The 18,355-nt window shown below is 34.5% G+C and overlaps 1 protein-coding gene and 1 pseudogene across 3 annotated transcripts in view; one reads left to right on the top strand and one right to left on the bottom strand.

The window, feature by feature from the left end:
• Positions 1-18,355, top strand: part of Wasf1 (WAS protein family, member 1) — a 73,384-nt gene that overhangs the window by 44,770 nt on the left and 10,259 nt on the right. For all 3 annotated transcript variants that reach the window (XM_005377883.2, XM_013510825.1, XM_005377884.2), the window contains exon 2: positions 13,332-13,492. In XM_005377883.2, the coding sequence (XP_005377940.1) occupies positions 13,360-13,492 (133 nt within the window). In that variant the 5' untranslated portion in view covers positions 13,332-13,359. The remainder of the gene's footprint in view (positions 1-13,331; positions 13,493-18,355) is intronic.
• On the bottom strand, positions 325-1,297 carry LOC102024540 (annotated as a pseudogene).

Genomic DNA, 18,355 nt, shown 5'->3' with positions numbered 1-18,355 from the left:
ATCCATAAAATACTTACATTGCACAACACATTGTGCTTTAGCCATTTAACAAACAACATTTAAAAAGACAACAGGACACCTCCCCATCCTAATGCTTGCAGTCAGGTGTTAACTGGTCCCTATCTGACAACTGTATACTTGTTGAAAGGGCAGCAGAGGCAACAGGCAGGCAGTTCAGAGGACACTGAACCCTGTGATCTGGAAGCATAGTGTGTTGTCATCCAGTGTCAGGTAGCACACCATTTCTCCTAGGTGGCCTAGGAATTCCAGCTGATGCAATGAATACAGACAGCACATCTATTCTCTGGAGACATCCCTCTCACACTATGCACTTGTGATTTTGAATGCACCTTTTCCCAAAATCTTGTCACAGTCATCCTCATTTTTTAGGTTTCTTGATCTCTTAATTTTGCAGTCAACTCTTAGTTCTTTCTTGAAACTGTACTGTTAGATCCAAAGGAGACCTGAACAGGCTGTAGATATCCCACATGCAGCTTTTTCATAATATGAAAAATACCTTAAGTCTATAATCCATGACTAAGAGAAGTTGATACAACTATGTTTTCATCCTTTGTAATACATTCTAATCTTGGTGATCTTTCAGGCTTTAATCCAGTTATTCAGTTCATTTTCACAAGAATACAAGGTTGTCCTTGGGAATAGCCAAAATCAAGATTTATTTCTGATTTATACTGCTGCATGCTTGAAGTAATAGAAGCTGACTTACAATGTAAACTGGACTCTTCTGTTCAAAAAGTGCTCCTTCAGTACAGTGAGATTCTTCTGTTCTTCTAAAGACTGTGACTTTAGAAATTTCATAAGGTCTTTAATGTACCCTTCATAGAAACTGGATCAGACACAATGTATATTCTAGTGTAGTCACTGATTTGGAAAATACCTGAGTCCTGGACTAGGAATCTGGTCATGATACTGTGGAACCTCATCATTCAGTCAGAGGTATAGCCCACATTATGAATGAGAAGAGTACAGCCAGGAACCCATCGAAAGCTAGGTAGAAAAGCAAGGTCAAAATCCAGCTCACTGCAGTAACCTCAGGAACTCTGGTGGTCAGTTGTACAAGAAGAGGTGCAGCTGAGGGAGGGTGTCTCTGAAAGACTTCTTACTTTTCATCATGGTGGTCATACTAGCAATAAGGTGCACCAAGGAGCAGCAGACCTGAGGACCCTCCTTACCGGGAGCACCTGAGGTGGCTGTGTCCTGAGTGGACAGCCACTCAGGCCACTCATGGTTCTTTTGTAAACACTCCCTTCTGCACCCCTCACCTCACTCCTTCCATCTCTTAGTCTTGTCTCTTTTGTAAAAGTTCTGTTTCCCTATTTCCTATTATCTGTCTTTTAATTTGCTCTTTTTTTGTACTTCAGGTTTCTCAAAGAAGAGAAACCATGCAATATTTAAGCTTGCATGTCTGATTTATTTCACTTAAAATTCTGGTCTCACAGTGTATCCATTTTCCTGCACATGAATCAAGTTTGTCTTTTTTATGGCAGGGTAATATTCTATTGTATACAAGCACTATATTTTATTTACTTTTCTTTTTGTTTATACTTTGCTTTTCTCATATGAGAGAGACCATATGATCTTTAAACTTGTATGTCTGATTTATTTCACTCAGCATTTTGTTTTTAAGGTGCACCCGTTTTCCTTTCAAATTCATCCTTTATATTCCATTGTGTATAAATACCACATTTTCTTAATCCATTTGTCTGTTGATTGACATATAACCTGCTTCCAAGATTTGTTTGAGTTGTGCTGATAGAACATGGGCATGCATGTATCACTGTAGTATGGTATGTTATAACTCTTTCAGGAAAGTACCTACTTTAATTACTGTATAACAAACCTGTTTTTTCATTTGAGATTAGCATAATACCTTGATAGTGCATCCTGTGCTATTCAACATTCCTGTGATCAAAATTTGTGTGATTATTATACCATGGAGCTAAAGATGCAAAAATGAGTAAGATATTCATCTTTCTCTAGCAAACATATGATTCCCCAATGCAATTATAAGGTATTATTTTTCTCAGATGTATTTGTTTTTATGCAAATTAAAAGCAGTTCCCTAAATCACAATTAAGTACTTCCTTTAGAAAGTGTGTGTGAAAGTGAGTATGTGTGTGTGTATGTCATTTTGTCTTGTTAGTAACCTAAAGAAAAAAAGTTTTGCTTCCTTTCACCTCATGATTTTGTTCTTTTATTTATGTACTGATCAACTATTGATCTCCTGTTTTCTAGATCTTGAAAAGTAAGCAGGGTAAGGTAAGATTTTTGCTGTCTAGGATCTGTCATTTAAGAATAGATATAAAAAGCAAGAACAGTGTAGTAGAATGTTATTCGATAGAATTTAGGTATGTCAAATACAGGTCAAAGTTGTGGGCACCAGAAAGTAGGTGGCTACATCTGCCCCAGGGATTCAGTTAGGCTTCAGAGGGGTGATACATGAGTCTAGATTTGAGCAATTAAATATTGTGTTGAGAGTAAAAGGAAAGGCATTCTAGGCAAAGTGCTGGATGAAATAAAATTGCAAAAGAGTGACTGGACTATGCAGTAGGAATACAATGAGAGATGAGGCTAGGAAGGGGCTGAATCCTGAAGAACCTTGTGTATCATATTTGGACTTTATCCTGACAGTAAGAAATTCTGGAAGAATTTGTTTTTGCAAGAGGAGGACACTGTCAGATTTAAGTTTTTATCACCTTGAAGCAGTAGTGCAGGGTGAAGTGGTTAGAGGGTGCCATAAGTGGAATAGTAGGAGAAACTAAGTCTGAAGGCAAATGTAGTTCAAATAAGAGACGATGGATTTGAATTAAAGCAGTAGCAGGGACGATAGAAAAAGACTGAATATGAGTTAATGAAATAGAATTAGTAAGGCTTTTGATGCTTGCTGGATATAGTGACTGCAACAGTGGAACAAAATTGAAAATGATGACTAGATTTGAAGAGAAAATGTAATGAGTTTAATCTTGCATTGAATTTGATGTGTCTTAGGGATTTGCAGTTATAGGTGTCCAGGACAGTTTCCTATGCAGCTAAGGAGGGAAATTTGAATTGTGGTTAAGAAATGTTTTATTCAAAAAATATATATTAAACATCTTTATATGCCAAGTGTGTATCAGGATATGAGGATAAACACAAAAACCTACTTTTTGATACTAAAAGAGACAAATCAATCATGAAGATGTAGATATATAAACTGAGACAAGTGTTGTAATTAAAAATTGTAAGTTGCCAGAAGAGAATTTTAGCAGAAGGATCAGATCTAGTCAGAGATGGAAGACCAAGGAATGCTCTCATTTGAGTTGAAATTTGAAGAAAAATAGGTGTGGGGAAAATAGGCAGTGTGGACAAGGAGATCATCCTGGGCAGAGGGTACATTAGCATCATATCAATAAACCATTTAAAGATTATCAGTCTGAGTTAAAGGAAAAAAAAAAAAACCACTTAGCTGTACCTGTACAAAGAGACATGTCTAAAACATAGATACAAAGAAGTTGAAAAAAGGAATGTGAAAACTATAAATTCAACACAAAACTGATATAGCTCTATTAATATCAAACAGTAGACTTTTAAGCAGAGTCTGTATTACTAGATCTAAAGTCATAAATAAGGGATCCTCATTCATCTCTGATAGATCCAGCAAACTATATGTAAAGATGTAAAAATTGGGTTTATTACAAGGATGCAAGGTGTAACAGCAAAAGAAAAAAATCAATATAGTTTACTACATTAACCAAATAATCATAATAATAAATGTAGGAAAAGTATCTGATGAAATCATTCATGATCTTAAAAATCTTAGCAAACTAGAAATAGGAACTTCTTTAATCTATTAAAAGGTGTCTACAAAACAATATGAATTGTGTGGGAAGACACAGACCTTCAGGAAAATCAGCCACACAGTAGCTGTTAGAGAGAAAATAAATAGATCACTTATAAGGGAAAGCAAATCAGAATCATAGCAGACTTCTCAACACAGTCCCACAAATCAAGAAGAGCTTTGAGTGAAGTATTTTAAGTCCTGAAGGAAAACAACTTCCAACCCAGATTGATGTGTTGTGCAAAACTATCTTTCAAAATCAATAGAAAAATACAACTGAAGAAGTTCATGATCACCAAGCCAACACTACAGAGGTACTGAAAGATATTCTAGAAAGAGATAAAAATGACCACAATTTCAAGAACAACAACAAAAAGAAACCACCAAGCAAAGCAGGCAATTAAAGGGGAAAGGAGGGAACCAACAGCAGGAAAATAACATGAAAAAGACAAGGCAGTACATATCAGTTATAATCATAAATATAAATAGCCTCAATTCACCAATCAAAAGCAACAAAGTCTAACAATATGCTTTATACAAGAAACACATTTAACTCAAAGGAATTCATAGAGTGAAAGTCAAAGAATAGAAAACAATACTCCATGTGACAGGAACCCAGAAAAAAAACAGGGATAGCTCTTTTGTTTGCAGACAATGTGAATTTCAAACCAGCAATGCTCAAGAGATAAGGTCACTACATACTTGGTAGGGGAAAACTGCAAGAGGAAAAGATAATAATCATAAATATATATGCACCAAATATGAGCACACCCAACTATATAAGACAAATACTACTAGACATGAAAAATCAAATAAGCTATAACACATTTGTAATGGGGAACCTTAACAACCCCTTGACACAAAGAAATAGATCAAATAGACAAAAAATCAGCAAAGAAATAACGGAACTGAACCAAACCTGTAAACAAATGATTCAATAGATGTGTACAGAGTGTTCAACCCAACAGCTTAAGAATATACATTTCTCAACTGTACATGAGGTGTTCACTAAAATAAACCATATACTAGCTCATAGAATATGTTTAAGTAAATGCAGTGAAAGTGAAATTATCCTGTGCATATTATCTAACCACAGTGAACTGGAAATTAATGACAAAAGTAACCACAAAACTCTATAAACACATGGAAAGTAAATAACACCCTCCTGAACAACCAATGGATAACAAATGAAATTAAAGAAGAAATTAAATAATATCTACAGTCAAGCAAAAATGTAAATACAACCTACCAAAACCTGTAGGACAAAATGAAAGCAGTCCTCAGAGGGAAATTTATAGCATCGAATTTTCACATCAGGGAAACAGAACGTTCACGGGTGACCTAATGTTGCACTTCAAGCTTCTAGAAAAGCACGAGCAAGTCAAGACCAAAGCCCATACAAAGGAGGAAATTATAAAGGTCAGAGCAGAAATTAACACAGTTGAGACTAAGAAAACAATATAAAGAGTTAATGAGTCAAAGTTGATTCTTTGAAAGAATAAATAAAATTGATAAATGCCTAGCCAACTTCCATAATAAAAAACTCTCAAATTCATGCAATAAGGAATGAAAAGGGTGAAATCACTACAGATCTTGTGGAAATTCAGATCATCAATACCGATTTTAAAAATCTTTACTTGCATAGGATGGAAAATACAGACAAAAGGACAGATTCCTAGAAACATACGAATTATCAAAGCTGAATCAACAAGATACAGAAATTCTGAAAACCCAATGTCACTTAATGAAATTGAAAACATAACTAAAAACTTACCGAAAGAAAAGCCCAGGTCCTGATGGGTTCACGACTGAATTCTACAGGAAATTTAAAGAAGATTTAATGCCAATACTCCTCCAACTCTTTAATGAAATTGAAAGGGAAGCAATTCTCCCTAACTCATTCCTGGAGGCAAGTATTACTCTGATACCAAAACCAGAAAGAGACACAGCCAAAAAAAAAGAATTTACAGGCCAATCTCCCTAATTAACATAGATGAAAAAATCCTCATAAGATGCTAGCAAACAATGCAGCAAATCAAGATTATTACACAATATGACTAAGTTGGATTCATCCCAAGAATACAGAGATGGTTCAATACACACAAATCAATAAATGTAATACACCATATCAACAGAGCCAAAGACAAAAATCACACGATCATCTCAATAGATACAGAAAATGGTTTTGATAAAGTCTAACACTCATTCATGATAGAAACCCTACAGAAAACATATAGCTCAGCAGCACAAGTGTCTGCCTGGCAAGTGCAAGATCCTGCATTCGATTCCCGGTACTAAAAAAAAAAGAAAAGTAGAATAGATGGTCTCTACCTCAATCTGATAAAAGCCAGTTATGGCAAGCCAACAGCCAACATCATACTGAATGGATAAAAACTGAAAGCTTTCAATTGAAAATCAGGAACAAGACAAGGATATCTACTATCACCACTCCTGTTCAGTATAGTTCTGGAAATACTAGCCACCACAATTAGACAAGAGAGAAATAAAAGGAATAAGGATAGGAAAGGGAAAAGTGAAATTATTATTTGCAAATGACATGATACACTACCTAGAAGACCCCAGAAACTTCACCAAAAGACTTCTAGATTTAATAACCAAGTTCAGTAGCATAGCTGAATACAATATCAACAGTCAAAAATCAATAACATTCTTGTACACAAACTCACAGAAATAGGGAAATTACACCCTTCACAATAACTTCCAAAAAACTAGAGGAATCAGTGTAATAAAGGAAGTAAAAGATCTATACATTGAAAATTATAGTACTCTAAAAAAAGAGATCAAAGAGAATATCAGAAAATGGAAAGATATCCCATGCTCATGTATAGGAAGAACCAACATAGTGAACATGGCCCTACTCCCAAAACTGTTATACAGATTTAATGCAATCCCACTCAAAATATCATTAGCATACCTCACAAAACTAGAGAAAACATTCCTAAAATTCATTTGGAAACAGAAGAGATCTAGAATAGCAAAGGCAATCCTAGGCAACAAAGGCAAGTCAAGGGGAATCACAGTCTCTGACTTGAAATTATACTACAAACCTACTGTGATAAAATTGGCATGATATGGGCAAAAAACAGACCTGAGGATCAGTGGAACAGATTAGAAGATGCAGACACAGCTACAAACACACTCAACCACCTTATCTTTGACAGAGAGTCCAAACATGTTCACTGAAAGAAAGATAGCCTCTTTAATAAATGGTGCTAGAAAAACTGGTTTTCCACATACCAAAGATTAAAACTAGACCCATATCTATCACCATGCTCTCAACTACAGTTAAAATGGATCAAAAATCTAAATATTAAAACATAAATACTAAATCTACTGGAAGAGAAAGTAGATAGAAATCTTGAAGATACAGAGGTAGGCAGAGTTCATGAACAAAAACCAAACTGCACGAGAAGTACTTCCAGGAATCAACAAGTGGGATCTCACCTTATTAAAAAGTTTTTACACATCAAAAGAAATCACCAGCACAGTGAAAAGAAAACCTGCAGAGTGGGAAGAAGTTTTATCCAACTGTACCTCAGACAAAAGACTTCTATCTAGAACATATAAAGAATTGAAAAAAATCAGGCCCCCAAAATTCAAAGACCCAATCTAAAAATGGGCATCTGAGATGAATACATACTTCTCAGATGAATAAATACAAATGGGAAACAAACATATGAAAAAGCATTCAACATTATTGGTCATTTGAGAAATGCAAATTAAAACAACACTGAGATTCCATCTCAGCTCAGAAAGAATAGCTATCATCCAAAAACCAATGACAAATGCTGGCAGGACTGTGAGGAAAAAGGAACCCTTCTACATTGTTGGTGGGAGTGTAGACTGGTGCAGCCACTGTGGAAATCAGTGTGGAGATTCCTCAGAAAACTGGGACTAGAGGTCCCATTTGACCCAGCTATTCCCCTCCTGGATATTTTCCCAAAAGAATTAAAAGCTTCATACCATAGCAATATATGTGCTATGGTATGTTTATAGCAGCACAATTTGTAATAGCTGAATCTTGGAAACAACCCAAATGCCCATCAACCAAGGAATACATAAAAATGATGTGGTATTTTTTTTTACAGTGGAATACTACTTACCTATAAAGAAGGATAAACCTGACGCTTTTATAGGTAAATGGATGCAACTAGAGACCATACTCATAAGTGAAATAAATGAGACTTGCATGTGCAAACATTGTATTATCTACCTGGTGTAAGAAACTGAAAGAGTAAATAAGATCCAAAATCTACAGTGAAAGGGAAAGAAACTGCTCAACAGGAAAGAATAACTGGGATTAGGGAAAGGCGAAAGGAAGAAAGGGAAAAGAAAAGAAAAATATATATGTATACACAAGATAGCTAAGATAATTATACTACTAATTTCTTTTAATTCATTTAAAAGAACAGTTTGTGATTATGTTTGTTCAATTTTGCATGCCTATAATTTGTAATCTGAGCAACTACTTTAAAGATAACTACTTTAAAGATAATGCACAATATATTAATAATTGTTAATTTCCTATTGTTTTGAAATACCATATTTTTATTTTTTCTCTAAAATAACAAAAAAATAAGGTGGATCAAAAAGGAAAAACTTAAGTCAGTATAAACATATGATTGTTTATATTTTAAAAATAATTATAGATAGGTTAGCATAGCAAGGTCTCTGGATATAGGTATTTTAAAAATGAACTCATTTTCTTCTGTATGAATAAAATAAAATACAAAAGTATACCATTTCCAGTATCAAAGTCATATATATATATATATATATATATATATAGACGTGTATGTATAAAAATCTAAGAATCTTAATAAGATTTCTTTTCAGAATACTGTAAAGTTTTATTGAGTCATGTAAAAATCTTGAAATAATTGCAGGGATACAATGTGTTTGTACATAGGAAGAAATATATAAATAGTAATACTCCCCAATGTGGTCTATAAATTCAGTACAGTTCCATTGAAATTCTCCATATATATGTATGTGACTTAATAATCTGATTGTAAAAATTTATAAGAAATGCAAAAGGCCAAGAATAAACAATAAAACAGCTTGCTCTTGGTTATCAAGACCAATATAAAATTCTATTAAGATAGTGTATCATTAGTTCATGGTAGAAAGGTAGACTAAAAGAGCAGTAGATTAGAGCCCAAAATTGGATTTAAAAATACATATAAACTTGATTCATGACAACAAGCTGAATGAATTTGTTAAACACATGTAGAGTAAAAGCCCAATATAAAAAAAGCTAAGAGAAAATATAGATGGTCATATGTATCATTTTGGTATTGAAAAAGATTTCAGAAATTATGCTTTCATAGACTAAGAGGAAAATTTGATAAATCTTACCATTTTGATCATAGAAACTTTCATTCATTAAAAGACTTCATATAATAGTGAACTAGCAAGGGACGGAAGAGAAGATATTTGCATCCTATATAATGTTCAAATAACTCATTCTGTGTTGCTACAAATCAGCTTGTACACAAGAAATGGCAAAAGGAAAGTGCACAAGAGCATCAAATGGGTATTTCTCAAGAGTGAAGTTGAAAAGATCAATGAACATAGGAAAACATGCTTAAATTCATTAATAATATTGCAGACTACAGTATCTTACCATGATGTACCCCCAAGGAAAGTTAGAGTTTTAAAACTGATATTATCAAGTACTCTAAGAATATGGAGTATCAGGAGCTTCTTACAATGCTAGAGTATACATTGTTATAGTCAGTTTGGGAGTATTAGCTCCTAAAACTGAGTTTGTGCATATCTTTAACCTGGCTGTTCTCTAAAACTACATTTGAAATAGGTACGTGAATCTTCGTTATAGTGCTATTCATAGTAACCTCAAACTGAAAACAACTCATGCCAGTGTAGGAATGAACACATGGTGTAATCTTAAGGTGGAACATGGCACAGCAATGAAAATGTGCAAACTGCATCTGCACAAAGCAATATGGGTAAATATTAAAATGCTAAATGAAGGAGGAAAGGCACAAAAATACCATGTACTATTCCATTTACTTCACATAGTAAGCAAAACAGAAATGCAGTGTTTGAGTTCCTTGCTTAGGTGGTAAACAATAAAGAAAAACAGACTTGCTTATTTTAAAAGAATAAAGGCTGTCTTTGGGTAAGAAGTGAGCAAGATGATTGTGAAGGGGGGACCCAAGTGGAATATTTCTGCAGTCCAGGCAATATTTATTTTTCTTATGAGGTTATACGACTACTAAATTTTTGAGTTGCACAGTTTTTTCTATGTTTCACATTTCATAATTTAGGAATTGTATAATTTGAAAATGTGGAGAGAATACTGTACAAATAGATCAGATGAGACAAATTTGATGGAAACATTTGTTTTAAAAAGTATGTTGATAAATAACACTTGGGTGCAATTAGATACATGCAGAATTTCCTTGGTAGTCCTTGAAGCTCAGTAATAGTAACTAACTTCCTTCCTTGCCAGTAGGTAAGCACAGGCAGTTCTCATTTTTTCAGTAGTATGGGACTGTGAAAATGACTGTGCCGTTGAGACCATGAAAAAGTCTTAATTCGTTAATGATAAAAGCAATAGTTATTCCATGTTGCTTAAAATTTTTTATCAAATCATTGCTCTCCACTTTATTTTTTGTTAGTACGTTTGTCTTACGATCACATTCATCATAGGAAATCTGTACCTGTACATAATGATACCTTAATCCTTTTCCCATCCCCCCCACCTTCAGCCCTTCTTCCTGTCTCCATTTATAGTAGCCTTGTTGCCAAAACATGCTTTTGTTTATTTAAATGTATAAGGACCTTTTTTTAAACTTTCACTTTTTTATTTTATTAATGCATATTTGCAGTTCATGCAGTTTGCAATCATGTTGAGGTTACATGTACATATCAGAGCTTGTTTCTTTTTTTTAATCCCCTTCTGTCCCCCTCACCCCCTTCTCCTCTAATTTCCTTATCCCCATTTTCATTCTTACTGATATTATTCATCTTAGCTCATGTTATAGCATATGTTTACACTGAGATTATTAGGTTCCTATACATGGCATATCTTTATTCTACTTACTTCCCCTTCCCCTCCTCCTCAGTCCTCATGTTTTTTCCCTTGCACTACTTCCCTGTTGCAAGAGATACATCCACTTGTCCCTTTCCATTCATCCTTTATTAATGTCTTTGTTGTACTGTGGCTCACTCAAAATGAGAGATACCATATGGTATTTATGTTTGTATGTATGGTTTATTTCATTCAACATTACATTTTCCAGGTGCATCCATTTTCCTACAAATGTCTCAAATCTGTCATTCTTTGTAGCAGAGAAGTATTCCATTATATATAAATACCACATTTTCTTTATCCAGTCATCTGTTGATGGGTATCCAGGCTGTTGCCAGGATTTAGCTCTTTTAAGAGTTGTTCTGCTAATAAACATTGCTGGGGCTGGGGATTTAGCTCAGTCGTACAGTGCCTGCCTGGCAAGTGCAAGGTCGTGAGTTCGATTCCTGGTACTGGAAGAAGGAAAAAAAAAATTGCTATACATGTATATCTATAGAAAGATGTCTAAAACTCTTTGGAGAAGATACATAGCAGAGGGATCACTGGATCATATGGAATATCTAATTTCAGTTCTTTCAGGAGTCTCCATACTGATTTCCAGAATGGTCTTACTAGTTTATATTCCCACCAATAATGAAAAAAAAAAAAAAAAGATTCCTTTTTCACCCCTGCCATGCCAGCATTTGTTATGGTTTGATTTCTTTCTTATTTATTTACTTATTTATTTATTTATTTTTTGGTACCGAGAATCCAACTCAGGACCTTGGGCTTACCAGGCAGGCGCTGTGCCACTGAGCTGTGTCCCTGGCCATTGGTTTGATTCCTTAATGATTGCCATTCTTTGTGGAGTAAGATGGAATCTTATCATTGTATTAATTTGCATTTCTCTAATAACTAGAAGTGTTGAGCATTTTTTCATCAACAGTATTTGTTGGCCATTTGTACTTCTTCCTCTGTGAAGTATCTGTTTATTCCTATTGCACATTTCTTGATTAAGTCTTTAATTTTAGGTAGTTTTTTTTTTTTTTGAGTTCTTTGTACATTCTAGATAGTCCTCTGAGTAGTAGCTGGCAAAACTTTAAAGACCTTTTAAAAATTGATTTATTATAATATATTTTAAAACATTAGAAACCTTAAATATTAGTGTTTTCTTTAAAAATGGAAATATACCATGAGCACTTTGAGCAGGACTTCCCTCTTGTATAACTTACAGTAGCTCATTTACCAGCAAACATCTTTTCCCAGTTTCACAGATTGTCAAATTCTTTCCTTGTAAGTTTGTATCTGGTTTCAGCGTCTTACCTTTTGCACTTTTGAGTGTAGTCAAATAGCTCCAAGGATTGCTTTAATGTGAAATTTTGCTAGTGTTGCTTCTTTTTGTTGCAACCATATTCCTCATCTGTGACTGTAAGCTTGCCTTCATTGAGTTTCTCCGGCTTTATACGTAGGGTCTTTAAAATAGTGGCAGTAGCAAAAATACCCACAGTCACCTATTTCTTCTATTACTCTACTTATGTTGGATTTAAACTTCATTTCCAGGGTAACCAATATTTGGTTCTTTGCTACTCTTTTATCTGTTATCTTTGTTCACCAATTCCTTCTTCAGGATACCCCTTTTTTAAAATTTCATGTTGGTTTGGCACTGGGAGGAAGGAAGACTAGATAGCTGTGGCCTTCACTGTCTGTGGTTGAATTGAGTAACAAATGAAGTGTACCAAATTACGCACTGACTTTGAAAGATCATAAGTATCTCACATTAACAGTGATTTGTGGGCTAAACTGCTAGCAATGAAGTTTGTGTTTATGCAATTACTCAGTTGATAACACTTTGGTAATTGAAATTTGAACACATGGTGTTTAAAACTGGTTGTTCACATTTATGTACACAGGAAACAATAAAGTGAGGATAGTCTGTAATTGTAAAAAGTTGAACTTTTTAATCAATTATAGATTTAATACATCTGATGAGATTTCAGGGGCTTGACTGCCTTAATCTTTGATCTCTGAATTGTTGAACACTATATATTTTATGTGGGAATGTAAATTTGATGCTATCCTAATTTCTTAATCCCTCTATATACTGTACTTACTTTCTCAGAAAGGACTTCCCATACCAGTTCTCTAGAACAAAATCCCTATATGTAGTAAAACAACAACAAAAGGTTTTAAGAGAATAGTGATAGTAATTATGAATTTACAGTGTACCTACTGACATTAAAAGTAAGTTTTAAAAAAATGATGTAATATTATTTTAATAATTAAAAATGAAACAAACTTAAGAAAATTCTTACTGCTTTCAGATAATCCCATTTTCATTGCCTTCATACAAACATATAACTTTATTCTTAAATGTGATTAGAGCCTGACTCTTCTGGTTGACATTGAATGGTAATTTATTTTTTTGATTTCCCGTAGGTGAACTGGCACAGGAATTGATCTCAAGATGCCATTAGTGAAAAGAAATATTGATCCTAGGCACTTGTGCCACACAGCATTGCCTAGGGGCATTAAGAACGAACTGGAATGTGTAACCAATATTTCCTTGGCAAATATAATTAGACAGCTAAGTAGCCTAAGTAAGTATCTTTCTGTCAAAATTACAAAACAGTATTTTCCTTTAGAATATTAAGAAGAAATGTTTGTGATTAATTGTGGAGGGATGTTTGGTATAAAGCACATAAAATTACCCTGAAAATGACATTTTAAGTAAAACTCATGAGTTTTTAGACAGGGTCTTCTTCCCCTGCATTCCTTTCCTGAGAAAAGGGAGTAAAGGTTGAATCTTTAGGAACAGAAGCACATGATGGATGAGTAGCATTAAAGTTTGTTTTTAGATGTGATTCAGTTTGTGAAAGATAGGATCAGAGCTGTACTTTTGCTTAATTGCAATCTCTAGTTCCCATTTTTAGAGGCTTCAATTATTCATGTTTTGGGACATTAGTAGCTCTCTATATTTTATTATCAAAGATCCAAAGTGAAAAGTCTGAGGTCATCACTAGTCAGAGGATTAGGTTGGTTAAAGTGGTTTTCTCTAAAAGATATTAGGACATGAGTCAAGAGTTTGATATACAGCATGATATAAAAACAGACAAAATTAGCTGGTGGCAGACAGAAGCCAGATAGATTGACCAGAGAATAAACAGCAGTGGGTGGGTTGGAAAGGGACAAGATATGCAGTATAGTCCCATTATAACATTACAGAGCAGAGCTACTTGGTTAAGGAATTAAGCAAATTACTTACCATTATTCTAAGTTTAATCGTGTAAAAAATTTAAAAAATAAGTCCTACCTATATTTTCATTTGCAGGATTAGCTATTTAATAAGACATCTACATGTCCTTTTAAAGATAAAACAGGGTGTTCTTAGCCTGCATGTATTCTCTAGTGGGTCCTAGATTTATCCAGTCAGCCAATACCTATCAACGTAAATTCTCTTGACAGTTAGGCTTGGCTCTTCATTCCTTTTAACTTTTCCTTTTCCTTTTTATAATTGAATACAGTCATCCCTCCGTGTCTGTGGGGAACTGGTGCTAAGACCCTCTTTGGATACCAAAATTCACAGATGCTCAAGTCCTTTTTTTAATGTAATATAGTGTTTGCAAATAACCACACATATCCTACCATAGACTGTACTTTAAATCATCTCTAGACATTGCACGTAAAACAGTGTAAATGCTATATAAACAGTTGTCATACTTTTGTAAAATAAGCCCATCATAAGTTGAAAATATGTCAAAGTGCATTTAATACACTTAGACTACTGAACATCATAGCTTAGTAACACAGTACACTTCAGAGCGTAAGTTTTGATCACATTTAAAGATATTTTGCCATCTTTTTCATGGCCTACCACTGATAGGTAGTATCAGTGATAGGTAGTATGAAGTCTAACGTAACAGAACTTCATATAAAATATGTATTATATGTACATTATTATATGAATATATTAAATATTAAGATACATGTTAAGAGCATAGAAAGAGCATAAATAACTTTGGGCAAAACATAATCTTAAAGTGAATTTTTTAATATAATTCAGGCATCTTGTTTTAGTTATATACCCAATACATAATTTAGAATTAATATGATTGTGTGTTAATTTGAAATACTAACATCTCTTATATAAATTGTGAAACTGCAAGGAATGTTTCAGTGACAGGGTCCATAGAGACAACGTCTGTCAGTAAGGACATGGTTATATTGTAGCCAAACTCTGAAAATACAAATACTTTGTAAAAATATAAACTATACTATGTTTCTGGTGCTTCACATTTGGAATCAGAGGCCTAGAAATTCAAAAATAAAGAGAAAAATCGATACAGTGTCATAGCAAAGTGGAACAATAGTTTATTACCCTGAAATTAGCCTAATTTCTGGCAGTTTTCCCACTTGACATAATGAGAACCTGGAACTAAATTTAAAAGGCCTCCATGTAGAATAAATAAGCCTATGTATTAAAGAACCGTGCACATAAAATAATGCTGCTCCCAGAGCCTGTTTACTTTTACTTTGCTAATTCAGATTGATGATATGGTTTCCAAACATTTGTGCTTCCAAGGATTAAAAGAAGAGATAAAGGGACACAATAGAATGAGGCATGTAACTAAAATAATAACCAACTAAAATAAATAGTTTATAGCTAAGGAAGAATTGACAAGGAAATAACATAAAATCTGGAAAGAAGCCATTTAGTGTAAAATAAATTGTGTGTGTGTGTGTGTGTGTGTGTGTGTGTTTGTTTTCACCGGTGACTGAACCCAGGATCTTCACACTGAACTACATTCCTAGTCCTTGGCATTTATTGTGAAACAAGATCTCACCAGGTTGCCCAGGTGAGGCTCAAACTTGAATCCTCCTGTGTCAGCCTTCCAGAGTTCTGTGGTTGCAGGTGTTTGCCATCGCATCTGGCTAAAACCAGATATTCCTGTACTTTTCAAGATTGTTTTCTGTCCTAGGACAAGAACCATGAGTCCTCAAGAAAAAGTTAAATTACATTTTGTATTCCATTTAAGAAGGCAGGAAAGCTTAGAATTTATTTTGCAACAGTTGATCCAAAATAGTTAAAATAAAAATTGATTCATTTAATAATCTCTGAGTTAGTTAGAGAAGTTGGCTGTCTAAAATGGTTCTCAACAATTGAGGTTTTTACTTTGTTACTATTGTCAGAACCAAAAGTGCTTGTGAACTCTGTGATGAAAGTAAATTGTAGGACTTGCCACTGCTTGGTGCTGGACACCCTCCTGCCTCTTTCATAAAAATGTATGTCCTAGTTTTTTTAATGAGGTTTTTCCTAGTAGAACATACTTCTTTGTAATAGGTGATTACTGAAAGCCTAGAATTACCTTTCTATAAATTTTTTTCCTCTTTTTATTGTTTGAACTATCAGGACACTGATTACCTAATGGATGTTTTGCCAATCTTCTGATGCCTTTCTCTTATTGAATGTAGTCAGTTCATGTTACCAACATGAGCTAATAAAGTCTACTTGTTGCTCTCAAACAGATTACTTGACAGGTAGTATACTCATCTGTGTCTTCTTGGTGTAGCAAAATATCTGAGGCTGTATACTTAAAAATAAAGGAGAGAAACTTACTTTGCTTACAAAGTTGGAAGTTTGCAAGTCCAAGATTGAGCAGCCTCATCTGTTCAGCCTCTGGCAAGGGCCTTTTTGACTGGGTCACAACAGAATGGAAAGAGAAAGGGAACCAGTTGAGTGTAGAAGAGACCAGGTGTGTGGAATGCTGCTTTATAAATAACCGAACCAATTGAGAACAAATGCATTCTTTGAAACCAATATCAGTCCCTTCTTAGAGTGATGCTCCTGTGACTTAATTATTGTGCACCAGGCCCTGCCTCTTACAGGTCTCATACTGTAGTGCTGCCATACTGAGACCTGAGTTTGAAATCATGATCTTCTGTGTAAACCACAGCTTATGGAATGATAACAAGCTAGAAGATGAGCAGGAGGATGGGTAGGCAAATTGGATCAATAAGGCAAACTGGATAGACACCAGACAGGTAACATTAACGCTTTGTTATGTGACACAGCCAAATGGATCTTGTCCCAAAGGAATGTAGTGACTCATTTGCTTCAAGAATCTCAAATACAATAAACACAGAGACTATCCCAAGCAGTATGAATAGGTGTGTAATTAACATCATGAATGGTTTCAAGAACTGATAAAAAAGAGATAATAATAGGTAAAATCATTAAGGGAGGCTTGCTGAGCAAAGCATTAATGAATTGGGACTCTAAGGAACAAAAGAATTTGCAGAGGTAGAGAATGGAGGAGGGAGATATTTCAACATGCATTACCTTGGTAAGTGAATAGAGGCAAAAATATGTGTACACAGGGAGGTTAAAGAAACAGATCATATTGGATAAGTGAGTTGGAGCCTGATTGTGGTGAGGGAATTTAAATTTAACTCAGATAATGAGATGTAGGTTCTTGAGTAGAGAAGTGGTATAATGAAGGTAAGGATGGTTGAAATTCAGTTAAATATACCATTTTACAAAGTAAACTTCATCTCTCAGGAAGGGAAGGGGAAGTAGATTGAAAAGGTAGGGGTATGAGAAGAAAATGTATGGGGTGGACTGTTATACACAAGGTGCTTTGGCATTGTGTATGTGTGTTATACTCTTTAAAAATTTGCTTAAAAGTTATGCAATTCCTCTCCAGAAAAGTGCAAATGCAGCAAAATTCTGCATATCATTTCATAAGAAATATAGATTATAAATTAGGGTTTCCTGTATTAAACTAACCTCCTCTGGGAATAAAATTATCCTTTCTGTCTCTGTGTCACTAGCATTGATATCTGTAGCACTGAATAAATAAATAACTTTGTATCTACCTTTTTCTTCATTTGGGAGCTTGTCTTAACTGCCAGAGAAACTCAGTGTCTCGTGATCTTTGAACACTGTCTCACACATGTAAGTTGGGAGCATCTCTGCTCCATGGCTCTTACCTGGTGCAGTAGTTAAGAGCTCCCTGTGGTTAGCTTACTGCTTCTATCAGGTGTACTGCCAGGCCCTTTGCTGTCTGTCTTCTTCCCATAGAACTCCTCTCTGAGACTGATATTTCTAGTCTTACTTCATAGGTAAAGAAATTAATTCCAAAGTCTCACAGTGAATGGAGCAAAGAATTGGAGTTAATGTTCATTAAATTGCTTTTTGTATTTGTATCTGTTTTCTCCCTCTGTTCAAAATTCATCAATGGCAAGATGTTCTTCTGGTTACTTTTTTTTTTTTGGTTTTTCTCTGGTACCGGGAACCGAACTCACGACCTTGCACTTGCCAGGCAGGCGCTTTGCCGCTGAGCTAAATCCCCAGCCCCTGGTTACTTTGATTTATTCTCTTTGGTAATAGGGATTTACATGACCTGGGAAATACAAGGATTTTTTATTTTTGATGGTTTTTAAAAAGAAATTATAATAGAATG

This window comes from Chinchilla lanigera, unplaced genomic scaffold (assembly GCF_000276665.1).
Source record: "Chinchilla lanigera isolate Chin_1 unplaced genomic scaffold, ChiLan1.0 scaffold00010, whole genome shotgun sequence".
Lineage (NCBI taxonomy): Eukaryota > Metazoa > Chordata > Mammalia > Rodentia > Chinchillidae > Chinchilla > Chinchilla lanigera.
The sequence above is the reverse complement of the archived record's forward strand: the minus strand, read 5'-3'. Positions and strand labels throughout refer to the sequence as shown.